At 32.4% G+C, this 18,675-nt stretch overlaps 1 protein-coding gene across 7 annotated transcripts in view; it reads right to left on the reverse strand.

The window, feature by feature from the left end:
- Positions 1-2,308: 2,308 nt before the first annotated feature.
- The window catches only part of PTBP2 (polypyrimidine tract binding protein 2), a 109,763-nt gene continuing 93,396 nt past the window's right edge, over positions 2,309-18,675 (reverse strand). For 2 of the 7 annotated variants that reach the window (XM_051993286.1, XM_051993291.1), the window contains 6 exons: positions 12,293-12,432; positions 10,793-10,826; positions 10,279-10,371; positions 4,276-4,492; positions 4,098-4,175; positions 2,309-3,919 (listed from right to left, as the gene is read on the reverse strand). In XM_051993286.1, the coding sequence (XP_051849246.1) occupies positions 3,787-3,919; positions 4,098-4,175; positions 4,276-4,492; positions 10,279-10,371; positions 10,793-10,826; positions 12,293-12,432 (695 nt within the window). In that variant the 3' untranslated portion in view covers positions 2,309-3,786. Of the gene's footprint in view, positions 3,920-4,097; positions 4,176-4,275; positions 4,493-10,278; positions 10,372-10,792; positions 10,827-12,292; positions 12,448-18,675 lie in introns of all 7 variants that reach the window. The other 5 variants (XM_051993284.1, XM_051993290.1, XM_051993287.1 and 2 more) reach the window with 4 other exon arrangements.

The following is an 18,675-nucleotide window of genomic DNA, read 5'->3' on the forward strand; positions in this document are numbered from 1 at the left end:
CATAAACTATTAAATTCTCTGTCATTTGAAGTATTTCAGCAAGGTCTAATAAAGCATTTATCAGGAATTTTGTAGAAGCAATTCATGTATCAGATTAAAGTAAATTCATCTCTTGATTTCCCCCAATTATAATGCTCTAAAATTCCATGGTTTTACCTTTTTAGTGTTTTCACCTTACTTTTCTTCACATACAGCTCCTGCCAAATTGACTTACTCACCAATCCCTGAATATGTCCCATGCCTCCTGCCTCCCTTTTATTTTCATGCACTTGCTCCTAGAAGACAAAACTACATTGAAGTTAAAGGGAGGAGGATTTTAACTCAACTTATGGCAAATCTTACTAATATTAGAGCTATCTAAAAAATGGAATAGACTTCCTCAAGTAATAGAAAAAGCTAGACCCTCATCTCTATAGATTCTGACATAAATGCTAGATGATAATTTTGAGGAATACAGTGATAAGGATTCATAATTTCAAGTGGATATTGAACTAGAAATAGAAAATCTCTGTAGTCTTTTCTCATTCCAATATTAACTGTTCACATTATTCCTTATGCCTAAAGTATACATTTACCTTAAATGTACATATCCTATTTTGCCCATTAAATCCTATAAAACCATCAAAGTGGAGTTCACATGACATATTTGGACTTACCTGATCACATCTTGTCTCCAAGAAATAATTTCTCTCTCCTTAATTCTTGTAACTATGTTTTTAGTGCTCACAGAAATTAGGAGAAGGGACTAGACCTATAATTTCAAGAAACAACTCTATCCAAGCAGGTTACGCTGCTCTGAAACTTATGGTATTAGAGCTGGCTAAAAGAGTTAATATTTATTTAACACTTTAAGGTTTGTAAAGTGCTTTACAAAATTATGTCGATTTTACTCTTACAACTTTTAAGAAGTAGTTTCTATTATTAACTAAATTATATAATTGAGGAAACTAAGGCAGACAGAAGTAAAGCGACTTGTCCAGGGTCACATAACCAGTATGTTAGAAGATTTGAACCCATGGTCTTCTTGGTTTCAAGGGTAGCACTATTCCCACTTCTCATTCCCCAGCTTCTCTCATTCAAATCAGAATACATAAGTATATTCTCCCTAATTAAATCTGAAGCCCCTTGAGAAACCCTGTGTTCTGAAAGCACAGGGTTGTCATTGTCACTTAATCCTCGGGGCTATAGTTCTTCAACTTCCTCACTTTATTAAAAAAAAAAAAAATGTCCACTCTCCTCACAAATGTTTTGTTAATGATGCTCTAGGTGGCATTTTGAAACAATACAGAATCAATGCTATAATATCTAAAATGCCTGCAGAACTGCAATATTGTCAAAATATAAACTATCCCTATCTCAAATGTACTTTCTCAATTTCAAAATTGATAAAATTTCATTTGTTACAGGCGTCATTCTAGAAGATGAATGAAATACTTTTTGATTTGTAACTTATCTAAATGTATTTCCTAATCCTTAAACTCATTTGTTTTTATTCTCTCAATGAAGAACCCTTGGTTATGCAGTAACCTTTAAACAACTGTCAGATATTTATTGGTAAAAGAGCAAACCTAAGGATCCCACATGAGGTCACACTATAATCTGACACCAATAAACCTAAGATGTTGAAAGAGAAGTGACAGAAAAATGTTTTGATCCTTGAGAGAGAACATGTTATTCATTTGACAGAAAGCCTTTGAGAAGTGAAAATTATAACCCCTGCATTTGTAAACATATAAATTATCCTTGTAATAATCAAGAATTTTCTTTAACCTCCTCTTCTACTTCCATCTACCCATCCACCCTCATCATTGTATGGTCTGCTATTACATTCCCTTTCTGTAGTGTTAATAGCTTTCTTAATATTCACAAGGTACTTTATGATTAGTAGGAAATCTTTAGCAGACACAAAAGATGAAAGATGAAACTGCAGCGAGAGCATGGCAAACCTGAAAGATCTATTAGTGCATAAATCTACTAAAATAAAATTAAAAAAAAACAAAAACAAAAAACAAAAAAGATAGAGAGAACTAACAAGCTACAATAAAAGTTATGTCTTTAAAGCAGTAGATTATACAGGGTGGGAAATGTTTAATATGTGTCCTCCTGAAAAGCAGTTACTGTCTTTCATGTTTTAAAAAACCAGCTGGTATATTTTCACAGCATTGAGATTTATGGTAAAAAGCCATAGAAATATATTATTATTCCTTTCCCACCCTGGCAGAGAATAAACATGAATTCAGAAGCACAGTAGAGTGAAAACAAAGAAGAGAAAAGAGAAAAGGCAGCAGAGAAAGACAGAAAAGGTGAATACAGAGCTACAGAAGTGTTTATTGAGCATGCTACAGAGGTAAGCAGAGTACACACAAAATGAAATTAAACGACCGTCAAACCTCCCAACTTTGTTAGAAAATTAATTTTTAATTGTGCCGCTTCCAAACTATACTGAATTTTACATTTCTAAAGATGTAAAAACCCAACTAATAGAAAATATACATGACCATTTTGTCTACATAGATAACAGAATCTATGAATCTTGAAACTAAGTACATCAATTTCAAAAAGTATTGGTCATTTAAACAGAATCAACAATTCAGATTGACAAGAATTGTTCAAATTAATTTGACCTGTAGATTCTGAGCCATGTTTATAGTAAAGTCAGATCTATTCCTAAATACAAAATAGTTTGAAGATTTATTAAAACTGAATATTACAATGCAAGGTAAATTAAGACTAAAGGCACATAAACTTTGGTCCCACCTGGTTGTCAGTTTTAGAAAACTGCCACAAAATTAATCTTCCTGCAAATTTTCGCAGTACACTTTCTTTATCTTTGAAAAATACATGCACCAGTTCCTGAACTAGCTAGACCAGTCTGCACATGCTCAGAAATCCACAACCATATTCCAAATCTTAATTACAAACTAAAGATGGCAATATATATTTAAATGCACATAAGTCATGTCAACTTCAAAAACATCTACGAAAAATATTCAGCCACAAACAAGACATTACTTAGTGCTGACATTTATATGATACGTCCCACAAGAGTGTGTACAAAAAGGTTAAGATTCCACAACGCTTTCCACATAGGGCTCAAACTTACAGAAATCACTTTTGTTGTCTTAAGAAATTAATACTCTGCACCCTTGTTAATTTTAACTAATGCCTACATTCATAACTGAATCTAGACCAGAATCATGAGATACAGAAGGCCAATGTACCTTAAAGGAAGAAAGCCTAAGGCAGTAGAAATAAAAAATAAAATAAAATAAAATGCTGTGTTTTATTCTTTCAATGTTATGTATCTCATCTGATTAAATAGAAAGAAATGTGATAAGCCAATAATCAAAAATAAGTTCCAAGCAGGAGAAACAAAAACTTAACCTTTTTACACACCCCTGCCTAAACATATTTTAATTCCCATGTAACAATGTGCCCTAGACAACGAATTCTTTTTTTCTAGTAAATGCATTCTAGCAGTTACTAGTTTTCCTTTTTAAGGCACGTATGTCAACTAAGTTGGAAAAAAAAAAAAAAAAAAAACGTGGGATTTAACTGAAATCTTTTCAACAGACAATAAAATGGATTCCCTATACAACAGATGAAAAAAAAAAAGCAGTTAATACCTCTGCCTTTTAACATATGCATTTCATTTTATTATAACCAAGGAATGATAACAGCATGAAAAAAAAAACCCAAAAGTCAAACTCTGGTCCCCACTTTTCTGAACAGTCAACAGGTGATGACACTGACAATGTGATTCACCCTAAATCTTTATCTCTTTTTCTAAATTGTTGATTTGGAGAAAGAAACTCTCAGATGGTGATTTTCTCCAAGGTTATAATTATGAAGGTCAATCAGCGCCTGGATAGCCTCCTCCACTGTTGCCATTTGAAGAAGCGCCATCTTGTGATCTCTTCTGAAACAAAATTACCAAGTTAGAAAAGTGGCAGACATTAAAAAATCTAAATACTTGATTAAGTATGTGTATGTGGAAGAGAAAAAAAATTGGGGAAAAAAATTTAAAAATAGAAACTACTTAGAATAAACATTCATGTCTATATTTTTTTAAATTAAAAACAAGGAAGCTTGCTTACTGAAAAAATTTAAATGCTTTCACAGTGCCCCCAGTGTTAGCAAAAAGTGTACGTAGATCTTCTTCTGCTACTGATGGACTAGAAAAAGTGGAAAGAAAAAAAAGAAAGTGTTAATATCTTTTACTTTATGGCATAAATAAATGCATATGCCCTTACATTTTCCTATTGAAATACTTACGGAATATTCGAAAGGTGGAGAGTGGCTGATGGAGGAAAAATATTCTGAAAATTTTTAGAGCCAGGCTTCTTAAAGCGATGTAATGGGGAATTACCAAAATCTTTAGTTAGGCCTTGGTCATCAAGTCCCTCTCGAGGTAGTTGTACAGTCTGATGCTTGGAGAGGGTAACCCGAATAATCTTTCCATACATTTTTTGTCCATTCAGATGGTTCATTGCTAAAGAAAGAAGGCATATTTTAAAATATACATACCAAAACAAATACAGTGTTGTGCCAAAGGGTAAATTAAACATTGTTAGTATATTGATTTTAAAGTTCATTATTAAAAACCACCACCACAACTCAAATTAAGTTTCACAAAAGACAAGTTTTTACTTAATACTAATTTTTTTTACTTAGTACTAATATTTACTCAGTACTAATCCAAAGATTTACCAGATTTTTTTTTCATATTATAGTAAACCATAATAACTGATACTATTTTCTACTAAAAACTCTGTAATTAAATATATTATAGTGAACTCTTGAGATAAATAGGAGGAGCCACTATAAGATCAGAATTCTTTTTGAAATAATGAATTAGAATATCAATGCAGAATACTGAACTGGGGTTAAAATACAGATATTTTTATAACTATTTTAATTTTTTATTCTATATATGTGAAATAGACAATCTAGTTTTGTTTTGTTTTTTTTTAAATAAAGTTAACTATTCTTCAAATCTTCACATCACTCATACTCATGACTCAAATTGTTTTTATATTTCCTTTCTGTCACATACTTGAACTGGACTAAAGCTTTAAATCAAACAGCTAAAAATAGAATTGGTTTTGATATAAAGGTAAAAAGGCAATGTGAGAATACAAAAGAAAGAATACTAGATCGTCACTCAGAAGACCTAGAATTCTAATCTTTCTTTTCTTGTTATTAAGTCTTGTCTCAGTTTTCAGATTTGGAGAAACCTTGGGTTCTTAAAAATTATGACAAGTAGAGGGATACCACAAACTACTAAGCCAGAAAAGCTTTACAATACTCAGAGACAGACTACACATCTGCTGAAAAATGCTTACTGCTAGCACCAACTGACCACCTTGTGATTATTTTTTTTCCCCATCTTGACAGCCCACAAAAACTACTAAGGTATCTAGAGACACTTGCAATCTATATTGATAAAATGAATTCTCACACCAAAGAAATAATGGCTCCTTGAAATAAGAAGTTAATAGCAAGTATATATGTACTTTATTTTCAGTATTGTGGGAGAGAAAGAAGCTCACATGACAATGCACCCTCTGCTTTTAAAATCTGACTTGGTTTACAAACTAGTTTGCATACATTTTCTTATCTACCTACATAAGATTTTTGTGAAGATCAAATGAGGTTATGGGTGCTTTTTTTTTTTTTAAACACACTTTAGAAAAATGTAGTATCATAGAAATATGATGTATTATTTTCTGAAAACTCAAAGACAACTAATTTTCTCTAGTCATATACATCTATTATGATTTGCAAAAACAAATATGCCTTCTCTCCCCTCCCCCATTTTTAAGGTTTCCAGCATATCATTTTTAGATTTTTGACTATGACCAGACATAACAGTTCTTCCCTTAAGGTGTAAAATATTCCATAATAACTTGTACCTGAGTAAACTCCATCATGAAATCTTATAATGCATTCTATATGAGAGCATAGAAAACTTTCAATTATCCATAATAATGAGGATAAAATCCTATAAAGAGTCTTATGAGCTCAAACTATGAATTATTCATTATTTTAAATGAATAGTTTTATTTATTCCAGTTTTTCTTAGAGACAAATAAAAACATATATTTTAAAAAGCATTTGTCTTCAGGGAAGCGTATAGCCGAAAAGGAAAATGGCAAAAGTGAGGGAATATAGGGGTTGGGATGCTTCAATAGTTTCCTTTATACAGCAAGAGAAAGAAAGGAAGAACCTCAACATGTTTAGCTAATTTCCTTAGACAAACTTGAGGAAGGCCAGGGACAGGAGACACAGAATGAACACACATGATTGTGTTGTAATCTTAATCACAGAGAAAACATCTGAACTCGTGAGATCACATATCCATGAGTATGATTTTATTAGTTTAAAATACTGGGCATACAAACTTGAGAAACTACACTATAAGGGCTTTTTTAAAAGCTAAGGAAAGAAGGATCACTTTTCAGAAATAGCAACTAAAATGCCAAAGGAGAAGTAAAATATAAGGTTATCAGAGAACTCTAAAAACAAAAAAGCTATGGGATGATGAATAAAAATATCAAGAAAACTGAGAGCAGCATGAAAATTGAGCACATACACTTGCACATTTAAAATGACTGATCACAGTCTTATTCATTCGATAGATTACTGTGTTTTACTTCCTTCTATTTCTTCTGCATAATACAAGTATGTTCAATGAAAAGAACAGCGTAACAACAGAAGTGTTTTACCCCCTTCTATTTCTTCCTCATAGTACAAGTATGTTCAATGAAAAGAAGAGCGTAACAACAGAAGAGACAAAAATTTAGAAGTCTAAATAATATGATAATCATAGGCCCAAATAATCAAGAATAGCCTGTATATTTAAATATTGGAAAAACAGGAATAATGTTTTGAAGAACTCTACATAGCTTTTTTTTTTTTTAAACAGACAATTAAAGAGTAAAATGCTTCTAGAAAATATAGTCAATGTTCATTTTAAACATAATTCAGGAATTCAAGATACCATGAGTTGGTAGACTTATGGTCTTTCTGTATATATCCAACTTTTGGGCTTTTTTTTAAAAAATAGATTCCAACTCTACAAGGAAATAAAAATAACTGAAGATGGTTTTGTGCAAATAGCTCATCAAAATATGAAAAATAAAAGTAACGAATAATTGCCTGTTGTGACACTGCAATCTTTGTAGTACCTTTCAGCATCTAAATAATGTGTTATTTGGGGAAAGCAAAACAAATGACTCATCAAAATATGAAAAGCAAAAGCTTCAAAAAGTAAAGGTAGGGGGCAGCTATGTGGCATAGTGTTTAGAACACTGAACCTATAGTCAGGAGAACTTGAGTTCAAATCCAGCCTCAGATATTTAAACATTTCCTAATTGTGTGACCCTAGGCAAGTCACTCAATCTTAATTGCTTCTCAAAAAAAAAAAAAAGTAAAGGTAGCAAATAATTGACTAGTGGCCACACAATCTTTGTTGTATTTGCAGTTATTTGCTACATTTTTTTTTTTTGAACAACCTTTGTGGTACCCATCTTTCAAGCACTCAAATAATTTTTGAATTTTGAAAAGCAAAACAATTGTTTTTGAAGGAGAAACTTTTTTTTACCAGTATTATTCAATTTTTTTTAAATGTTATTATCTGTAACAACCACTATGTATGTAACACTATTTTTCCTAAAGTTAGTTTTAAAAAATGGTCTATAGGTTTTATATAGTTTCTAAAATGCACATTAAATCCTATATTTATGAACTAATATAGTATTTATGAAATGGTTGGCAAAATGCCTGGCACACAGCAGTCATTTATGTTTGTCTCTTTCTCTTTTCCCCCTAATATTAGCTACTATTCCTTCCTTCACTGTTTTCCTTGACATTCACTGTTCCCAAGTTACCCAAGTAGCACAAAAAAGGATCTGCCTACAGGAAACTCACTATATTCTCCCATGAACACTAATTTCCATTAAAACCAAAGTAACACAAGAACAGAAAGCTGTCACATACATTTTTAGTCAACATAGTGGGCTCTTAAAGAATAAAAATGCCCATTGTTTCAGTTTCCCCTCACCAAGGTCCCAGGCCTTGAGGTTGAATGAAAATTTTGGAAGATTTATAAGAAATTTTTTCAAAATTAAGATTTCACAGTTCTCCATAGCATCAATGAAGGTGATGGAAAAAAAGACTTCAAGGAAATTCTAAATTCTTTCTTATCACATAGTCAGGAAAAGAGGAAAAGAAAAACTTATAAATAGGGTAATATAATAGGGAAGAAAAACTAAATCAAGGGTAGGAAATGATTTCTTAATACACTGTTTATGATGCTGGATATAATATAAGAAATACTTATTTCAAGCAATCGGGAGTAAGATGAACTTGTGATTTCAAATGTATAATAGAAACTCAATTTAAGCCAATCTGTGCTACTTGACTTGCCCAGGGTCACATAGCTAGGAGGTGTTAAGTGTCTGAGACCAGATTTGAACTCAGGTCCTCTTGACTTCAGGGCTGGTGCTCTATCCACTGTGCCACCTAGCTGCCCCCAAAGTTTTATTCTTTAGAGCTATATGAGTGACTTACTCAAGATCACTTAGCCCATACATGTCAAAAGCAGCACTTGAACCTTGGTCTTCCTAGTTTTTAGATCAACTCCTTATACATTAAACAATACTTTCTCATATTTCAAGCAATATGACATTAGAAATTTTCATTATGATAAAAGGTTCATGGAAACTCAGTATAGTGTTCCAAAAGTCTTAGTGCAGTGTTTATTTTTTTTTATTAAAGCTTTTTATTTTCAAAACATATATACGAACAATTTTTCAACACTGACCCTTGTCATGTCCCAATTTTTTCCCTCCTTCCGAACACCCCCTCCCCCAGAAGCTTAGTGCAATTTTTAAAAGCTACAAAAGCTTAAAACCGCACTAATACTTTTGAGATACCCTTTATGCTCTTACTAAATAAACCATAATATGTAAAACAAACTAGAGCAAACAAATTCTGTTCTAAGCACTCACTCAAAATCAATCACATTGAGGGCCAGGGAAAACAACAAAGGGATGGGGAAGAATGTTTCTAAATTGATACTGAAAAATCAATATTCCTTTCTTAGCTTTTCCTCAATGTTTTCTAAGTGGCAAAATTTCGGAATTGGGACACTGGAGATCACTTAAAAAGATATATAAGCAAAGCACTTATCCAGTGTCTGACACAGAGTAGGTTCTTGACAAGTATTTGTTTCCTTTCCCCCTTCCCATCTAACCCAACACATTCTTAAATAAGCAAATGCTTTATTACATACCTGATATATGATTATCCAGTCTCTGCTTGAAAAGCCTAGGGAAGGAAAATACCCTCCCCAAGGCAACCCATTCTGTCCTGGAACAGTTTTGGTACTGAATTTTTCCCCCTGACATTATGCCTAAATTTATTTCTTTGCAATTTCCACCCATTTCTCTAAGTTGGTTCTTTGGAGCCAATCAGAAAAGGCCCAATCTTTCTTTGATGACAGCCATCATTACCCCAGCCCATCTCCCCTTTTCCCAAGTCTCTCCTCTTTGAGAAAGACACATGAAGAGCAGGTAATATAGTTCAAGGCTTCTTCTTTTCTTCTGAATTAGATACCTGACTAAGAGAAATCATGTGGGAGAAATATAAATTACATTTAAAGAGCAGCTTATTGCTGGAATGGGAATAATGAAGAGTGTACCTAAAAGGGAGACAAGTTAGGAATGAGAGAGTTTAGCTTTTGTATGTGGAAAGCAAAAATAAGAATCAGCTGAGTCTGCATCTATGCTACAGACTCGTGTCATGATGATCCCTAAAGAGAGAATAAGTTAGTGTAAGATTAAATTACTGGGGGGAAAAAAAAAAAAAAAACACAAGTTAAACACAAAAGTGGTGAGACATGATCGTGTTGCCACTCATTAAAGAAAATATTGAAACTACAATAATAAACAAGAATTATAATGGAGAATTAAATATAAATAGATTGTACATTAGACAAAGAAAATGTTACTACAAATGACTTCTTCAGTGAGACTTTCCTTTTCATCTTGGCCAAAGAATTCATCTATAAAATAATTATAGTAGTCAATGGAAAATGACAGTGACAAATATTTGCATGAAACACAACTATTCAGTATATGATGTGAAGTTAGTAAAGCTACATTTTATTAGAGATTAAGACAAAATAACTTTAAAATAGAGTAAAAGGAATTAGGTTAGTTTAAAAATCTGTAATTGAAGATTTAAGAGCACAAACATGTAATCTAGTCTTACCAAGTTGTGATTGGTTTCCATCAGCCATCTGTATAAGTGCACTGTCTTTCTTATTGTATAAAATCTTCACACGTTGCACATCCCCATAAACACCTTTTTGAAGTCAAAGAGGTAATCCAAAAATGAAATTAATTTTAAGGGCAAGTTAACTAAGCAGTATATTTCTGACATATCAATGAAACAAACATTCAGACATCAACAAGATCACTCACTCAATCTTAACATTCATACCAATGAGTAAAGAAGATCAAGATTTTGAACAGTGAATTTTGAAAAGAATAAATTTTTGATAAACCCTCAAAGCTATGTGAATGATATTAAATTAAAGACCATGCAAAATAAATTAGCATGCATTAAAACAAATTTTGTGTCTATGGAGAGTTTTTAAACAGCAAAAGAAAAATAGCAAAAGATTTACTATTCAACTTTAAGCCAAAGTGCTAGCTACAAATAAGAATTAAGGTGAAACAAAAATCAAATCAATAATAAAAGTATAGTGCTAACAATAACATACCGAAGAGGGTAAACAGACTTTGGGGCGTAACCATCTTTAGAAGGAGAGAAGAGCAAGCAGCGTAAGACAAGAAGAGAGAAGAGTCGAGGAAGAGCGGAGATGAACAGATCATCCATAACGAAGGGTGGTTCCCGCAGAATGGTGAGGTGGTCATGGATCATGGTTCAAGGCGGTTAATTGGGGCAAGTTGGTCCGAGGAACATTTGTTCAAGCACAGAAGCATGAACATAGGGAATGGAGACAGGGAATGAAGACAAGGACAAGGAAAATAAAGGATAAGACAGGGAAGGGAATGGGCATTTGGGAAAAGACAAGGAAAGGGAAGGTGAACACATAGGGAAAAGGATGAAATGGGGAAGGGAAACAGCAATGCAGAAGAAAAATAAGGAATTGGGGAACAAAAAAAATAAAATATAGGTCAGTACATAGGAAATGCAGGAATTTGGTCAGAAAATGGTTGGTTTATGTACTGTACAAGAAAAACTGAGTAAAATGTAGTCACCCAAGACAAATATGGGTAAAGTACATCCATATCAAAGAGTAAATTACAGCATTTCATCTCAACATGGGGGGAGGGAGGAGAAAGCATGCAATAGGAATTTTAAACTTTGAACTTCAACTGCATAAGCATGGCTGGTTATGAAATGCAGGCAAAAGTTTTTTTGTTTTTTTTTTTTTAAGGCACTCTGATTCAAACATTTTAGCATGCAAAACTGTGAATGACAAAATAGTATCAAATGATAAAATAAGCTTAATGTTCTCACGTTAACAGAGGCCAATTGAAATGAAACAAATATTCAAACTAGACATCATAAGTCAATACATCAAGCTTCCCACATTTCATACCAGCTTTCACAGCAATCAAAATAAAATATACGAGACATAAAATGTAGAACTAAAGAAAAAAAAAACCCCTTAGATTTCAGATTTAACAAGAAAGAAAAATACTAAAGGTGAAGAGTTTTTTTTTTTTTGTTTTGTTTTTTTTTTTTAAAAGAAGACAATGACTAAAAACTGCAAAGAAAAAATTACTAAGAAAGACTGGAAGAGTGCCTCGTCAAGATCTTTGGGAGAACCTTCAAAGAAAAATGTATTAGAGTAGTTCACATAAAATAAGATTTAAAAAATGCAATGACATGTAAGCATGAAATGAACAAGCAAATTATCAGAAAAGACGAGCAAAATTGTTGTAGAGTTAAATCTGCAAATTAGATCACATTTGCCTTTGGAAACAAAATGTAAAATAAAAAAGCCAAATCATAGCATGTAACCATATTTTTCTTAGGAAAAATAGGTAGCTACTGAAAAAGAAATATATAAATGACTATCTAGGAAAATAAAGTATTTTCTTAAGTACTTTAATTTTATTCAGAAGTAGACATAAACAGAAAATACTTTGACTAATATGTATATAAGGAAAAATGTAAAAAAGAAAAATGATAAACTTTCACAAATGAAATGAAGTTAAAAGAATGAAAGCTAGTAAATAGTTTCACTAACCTCTTCATTTAAATTGCTAACCAACAGGACTGTGTTGCCACCAGCTGAGACTCCAGGCATACCCACTCGGCCAGCAGCAGCTGCAGCAGCTGCTGCAGCAGCATTTGGAATAGCCAAAGGACTCAGAGCTCCTGGAACAGCTGCAACAGGAAGCCCTAATTTTAAAATAAAGCGTATTTTACGAAACACACACAAGTCTTTTACAAAAATCTACTTAAGCATGATGGCTGCACAGTTCACAGCTGACCACGCCAAACAGTGCGTGATACTTTCTCATGCTTAAATGAAACCGACTGGGGATAAATGAAGAAGCTTCTGTATATTCTGCTTCAAAAGCATGTACCTAAATTTTCTGGTAAAAAATTAAGTACAACTTTTAAAATTCACAAGCAACTACTTTTTTACAAGAAATTCATACTGAACACCATATTTCCAAGCAGAAAACAATCTCAAGAAAACTCTGTAAAATTATTATTATTTTTGTATTTTAGCCACTTCAAGAAATTATCATTAAGAAATGTCTTTATTATTACTAGTTCATACTGCTAACAGTGATGGCAATTTTCTTCTAGCCATCTTTCCTTCAAGCTCACTTTTGAAATAATATAGCTAATTATAGTTTAGGAAACAATACAGTCTTTTCATTTGTAAATCAATACAAATCACCTTGTATCATATTTTTAATTCATCAAAATGACATTAAATAAAATCTTATAAAGATCACTTTGCCTTGTTAACTGAAACCAAATAGCTATCATGAAAACAAGTTCTATTAAACATTACATTCTTTCACAATAGGGAACAAAAGACTATAAGGTTTTCTACTATTGCATTTTCTCTAGGTTTAATTCTCTATTCTTTCAGACAGTCAACAAGCATTTATTAAGTACCTACTAAGTACCAGGAATTGTGCTGAGTATTTCAAGTTTTCCCTTATTCTTTCTTAATTGGTTTTCCTACTACTTCCTCATTGATTTGTTTCATCACCATTCATTGACTTTTGCTCACTCTTAAGATGTTTTTCCTCTTATTAAGTCATTTTATGGATACATCAATTCCATACTATGGAATTTCTCTTATCACCTTTTCATTTCCCATTTAATTCAGAATCCTTTTCATTCTTCATATCAACTGACTCTTTCAAATTGAGCCTCTCAAGTTAATGTAACATTCCACATAGAGGGGGGGAAAATGTGTACCTTTCCTATACAAAGATAGAAATGACATAGCACAGAGTTGGCATACTAGGCTATCTCCCATTTCATTTATTCATTCTTTTCCTGTAACCTCTTTGAGCATGCCATTTAGACATGCTTCTTTTATCTTAGATTATTTGATTTTCTAATCTTTTCCAGGTAGTTTTCTGACATTCTCACTTCATGGAAATTTTAACTGGTCTTCTAGTGCAATTATAGTATTAAAGGGGCTTTTCTTCACTCTCCATTTTTCCTTAACATCTCTGCTATCTTTGACTTAGGAAAACACTTTCTCAGAGAAAGTGACTTCTCTTTTTTACTATCATTTTTCAATACTTCTAGTCAGTTTTATTTAATTAGTCAAAGCATTTCATTAAAGTTTGCTAGGATGGACACATATTCATTAATGCTATATTTTAGAATTATTTACTACTATCAAGTACAGTTTCTAATTCCCCTTGCTCCTGTCTGTATTCCAGGAAAGAAGATAATATAATAATCTATTTAGGGCCAAGCTGATTTATGGTATTAAGCAAAATAGTAAATAACACCATGGCTCTAAAATGTTTAAAACATGTGTTAATTTAGATACAGCAAGGATATATTGGAAAGAACCCAGAAAAAAAAGTGGTCCAAACCTCAGCTCAGCTACTTGTGGTATGATTTTGTACACATGATTTTATCTTGCCAGATCTGAATTTTGTCACCTGCAACCTGTGTAGAAGGAGCTATAATATCCCTATTGTCCATCCCAGATCTAACTATGATCCTATTAGAGGATCTCTCACACACACTCACTCACACACACACACACACACACACACCACACACACACACACACACACACACAAAATCAGAAATTTAATCTTGCAAAGAAATGAATCCTTTTGGAAAGTTCAAGAAATTTTATCAATCAAGAAAAGGGCCATAAATTTCTTTTATTTTTCTGTTTTCATTTTTACTTGCTAATTCAGTATAAAATGTAAATATTTTAATACAGTTACCACCTTTATATCAAAATTAAAGACTAAAATTGGTTTTTTCCTAATTGCAGAAAATACCAAAGAAAAGGATCACAGACCTTAAAGTAGATGGTATCCTTAGAGGCCAACAAGTCCCACCCCTTCAATTTAAAGATAAGGAAAGAAATTGAGGTACAGAAAAATGAAAGCACTAGCCAAGGATCAAACAACTAGACAATGGTGGACGCAGGATTGAGCTTGGGTTTTCTTCAATGCAAGCAAAATGCCTTTTTTACTGTCATAATATTTATCAAACTAATAAAAATGTCAAACAAAATATTATGGGAATGTTTGTTTGCCCTATTCTATATATTCAAAATCCTTCCTTGTGTTCATTATTCAATAGATCTGTGATTTCATCTATGCAATATTCCTTCTATTAATATAGATCACAATCTTTCTTCAACTACTCATCCTTTTTGAATAGGCACATATCTCATAAATGACATGGAAAAAAAAAATTTTTAAGTCCAGAAAAAAATTCTATTTCATTCATAAATTTTCTTTGCCTTTACCATAAAGCACTTTGCTTGGGCATCCATATATAAAAATAACTGAAGCTAATTTAGATATATTAATATATACACGAAATCTATTATAATGCTACTATGCTACAATTTTAGAAAAGAAATTCCCTAGAAATATCAAACTTTCAACATGCCACTTCATGACTCATAATTAAATATAACAATCTAAATACTTAAAGAAAAGAAGCTCGAAAAGTAACATAAAATCTGGTTAATACAGAATTACATAAAGGATTTAAGATGGATATATTCAGGAGCTTAAAAAATATTTGTTGACTTTGAAATATAAATTCAAGTTTTCTTTCTATAATCTGGTGTGTATAACTAGATTATTTGGTTAATTTATGCCATCAAAGACATAATGAAGTTCAGAAATATAAAAGAAACAATTCACATAAACATCTTAATACATAGAAAAAATGAAAATTTAAAATAGAAATTATGAATTGTATTTATTCCAGCAAATTCATGAGTATTTTTTGGAAAATGCTATTGCCTGTTTTGCATTTTTATAAATGTTCCATTGAACTGGAGTAGAAATAAGACTACAAGTTTTCCACTAGTTCCACTCCAAAAAAATGAAGTAATAAACATTTAATATTTATCTGTGGAAGAGATATTCTATACCAGAGCACAGCTGAGGCTGGCAGGTACCAGTATGCTTATCAGAGAGTGACATATCAGGCCATTCAGTCAGGCACATCAACCTTTGACTGCTGTTTTCACTATCTACAGTATCTCCAATTATTCTTCCTTATTTCTCCCATCACTATTCTGGGACAATCTGTTCAAATATATCCATATAGTCTAGACTTCTTTCCCACTGTTTTTCCTTAGGCACCAGGGGAAGAAATTAGAGGGGGGTACTGTACCAATATATATATATCCTATAATTATATGAACAGTATAATGAACAGGCATAACTCAGAAAGGTTGCTAAAATATTAGAGATGTGTAAACTTTACAGAACTTTAAAAGAACCTAGAAGCCAGGGAAGTTTTCCTTATCTAATTCAAAATCTTTCTAACATTAAAGTTTATTTCAATATATCAATACCACAAACCTTCCACTGGAAATCACTATTCTCAACTTCAATGCTTAATATTTTAGCAGATATTTATGTTTTCATATGTGATTTTGATTGCAAAATAGAATATTACATTTTAAGGAGGTTCTGACTTGATTTTATTCTTCTCTTACTGGAAATTGAGATTCCCATAAGCTATTAACCTAGGCTAATGCAGTCAGAAACGCTGGATGGAAGAAAAGTAAGGGGGAGAAAAGATGAATTCTAGGGGCTACTATTGTCCATAGCTGAATCAACCAGTCAGCATTTATTATGTATCCACATGAACCAGGCACTGTATATTAAGTACTGGGGATATAAAAAGAGGCAAAAGATAGTCCCTAAAGATAGTCTCAAGGAGCTCACAATCTCAAAATATAGGGAAAAGCATGCAAACAAATATATACAAATGAGCTATATATAGGAAAAATAGGAAATAACTAATAGAAAGAAGGCACTAGATTTAAGAGAAATCAGGAAAGGCTTGCTGTAAAACATGGTATTTTAGTTAGTACTTAAAGTAAACCATTTAGACAGCGATGAAAAGGAAGATCATTCCAGGTATGGGGACAGTAGAGAAAATGCCCAGAGTTCAAAAATGAAATGTATTTTACAGAACTGCAAGGATGCCAATGTCATTTAAGAGTATACGGTAAGCTAGGAGGCATATGGATAGAGCACCTGCCCTAAAGTCAGGAGGACCTGAGTTCAAATCTGGTATCAGACATTTAACACTTCCTGCCTGTGTGACCCTGGGCAAGTCACTTAACTCCAATTGCCTCAGCAAAAAAAGAAAAAAAAAAAAGTATATGGTATTATATTTTAACATATTTCACATGTATTGGACTACCTGCCACCTCGGGGAGGGGGTGGGGGGAAGAAAGGGAAAATTTGGAACAAAAGGTTGTGCAAGGGGTCAATGTTGAAAAAGTTACACATGTGTATGTTTTGTAAATAAAAAGCTATTAAAAAAAAAAAGTATATGGCATGTTTCCTAGCTGTGACCGTAGGCAAGTCACTTAATCCCAAGTACCTCACCAAAAAAATTAATTTTTTTTAAAAAAGAGTGTGATACAGATTAATGTATAAAGAAGATTGGAAAGGTACAGTAAGGGACCAAACAGGTTTTTTATGTATTTGATCTTGAAATAACAGGAAGCTATTGTAGTCTGAGCAGGAAAAAGAGAGGGGTGACAGAACTGCACATGATTGAACAGCTTTAGGAAAATCCCTCTGGGAAGCTGAATGGAGGCTGAATTGGAATGGAGTAAAGGCAAAAATATCTATACAGACTATTGAAATTGTCTAGGAATGAGATGATGAGGGCTAGCACCACCATAATGGCAAGTGTGAGGAGAGATGGGGATAGATTCAAGAAAGAGATGTTGTAAAAATAAAATCAGCAGGCCTTGGCAATTGATTGGATGTGGACATAGGTATGGATGTGTAATCTAGGATGACACCTAGGTTGCAAGTTTTAGGGATTAGGAAGATGATGTTGCCTTTATAATAACAGGGAAAGAAGGAAAAACACAAAAAAGATAGATTTTGAAATCCATAAATAACAGAAATGTAAAATCAGAACACAAACAGCCAAGTACAGTCTAGTGACCTAACATTGGTTTCATTTTGAAGAAATATATTTTGGTACCTACCTACAGCACAGATCTGACTGACCATGTTACTTCCCTGCTCCCAACTGACTCATAGATAAAATATAAACTTTTCTTTTTGGCACTGAAAACCTGTCACAACTATCTTTCAAGGCTCTCTGCAAATTACACTCCTTCAAAGATTATAGTCTAGCTAAACGAGTATTTCAGAGTGTTCATACCTTACATGCCTTTGTACACAGGATGCTCCCTATCTGTTAAATGCACTCCTTCCTTGCCTCTGTTCCTTGAATCCTAACTACTTTTAAGGTTCAAATAAAGTGTCACCTTTTATGTGAAATCTATCTTGATTTATCATTTCATCAAGTGCTCCTCCTCAAGAAATTATTTAATATTCATTTTGTATATTAATTTGGGCTTATGTATCCATGTTTATGCTCTTCCCCCCCAAAAGACAGACATATTTCTTGAGGATAGGCCCTATTTTACTTTTATCTTAGTATTCCTAGTGCCAAGGAAACTTTTTATAATAATATGGCCCCAAGTATTAGACAAATATGTCTACCTATGTTCTTTTACATAAAGGAAAAAATTAAAAAATATAACCACTAAACAAGTAACTTCAGCTCAAATTATTTTAGGTTAATGGTTTATTGCTTTATGGAAGATTATATTCCCTTCAGATTTTAATTTCTGAAACTCAGGAGATTCTCTAGTAAAATTTTAATGGTTCTTATTAACCTTGCTCTATCATTTACAGTATATGGTCTTATGAGATGGGACAAATTATTTATCTAACCAATCGTTGGAACTGTTTTCATATATAAAATGGTATGAGTATATGCCATAACTATAACACCATAGGATATTATTACAGAGAACTATTCAAAATACTAGAAAGAAATGAAAAATATTATAATACTATTACTGACCCTGAAATATGGTAAAGCATATTAAGT

Source organism: Antechinus flavipes, chromosome 4 (assembly GCF_016432865.1).
Source record: "Antechinus flavipes isolate AdamAnt ecotype Samford, QLD, Australia chromosome 4, AdamAnt_v2, whole genome shotgun sequence".
NCBI lineage: Eukaryota > Metazoa > Chordata > Mammalia > Dasyuromorphia > Dasyuridae > Antechinus > Antechinus flavipes.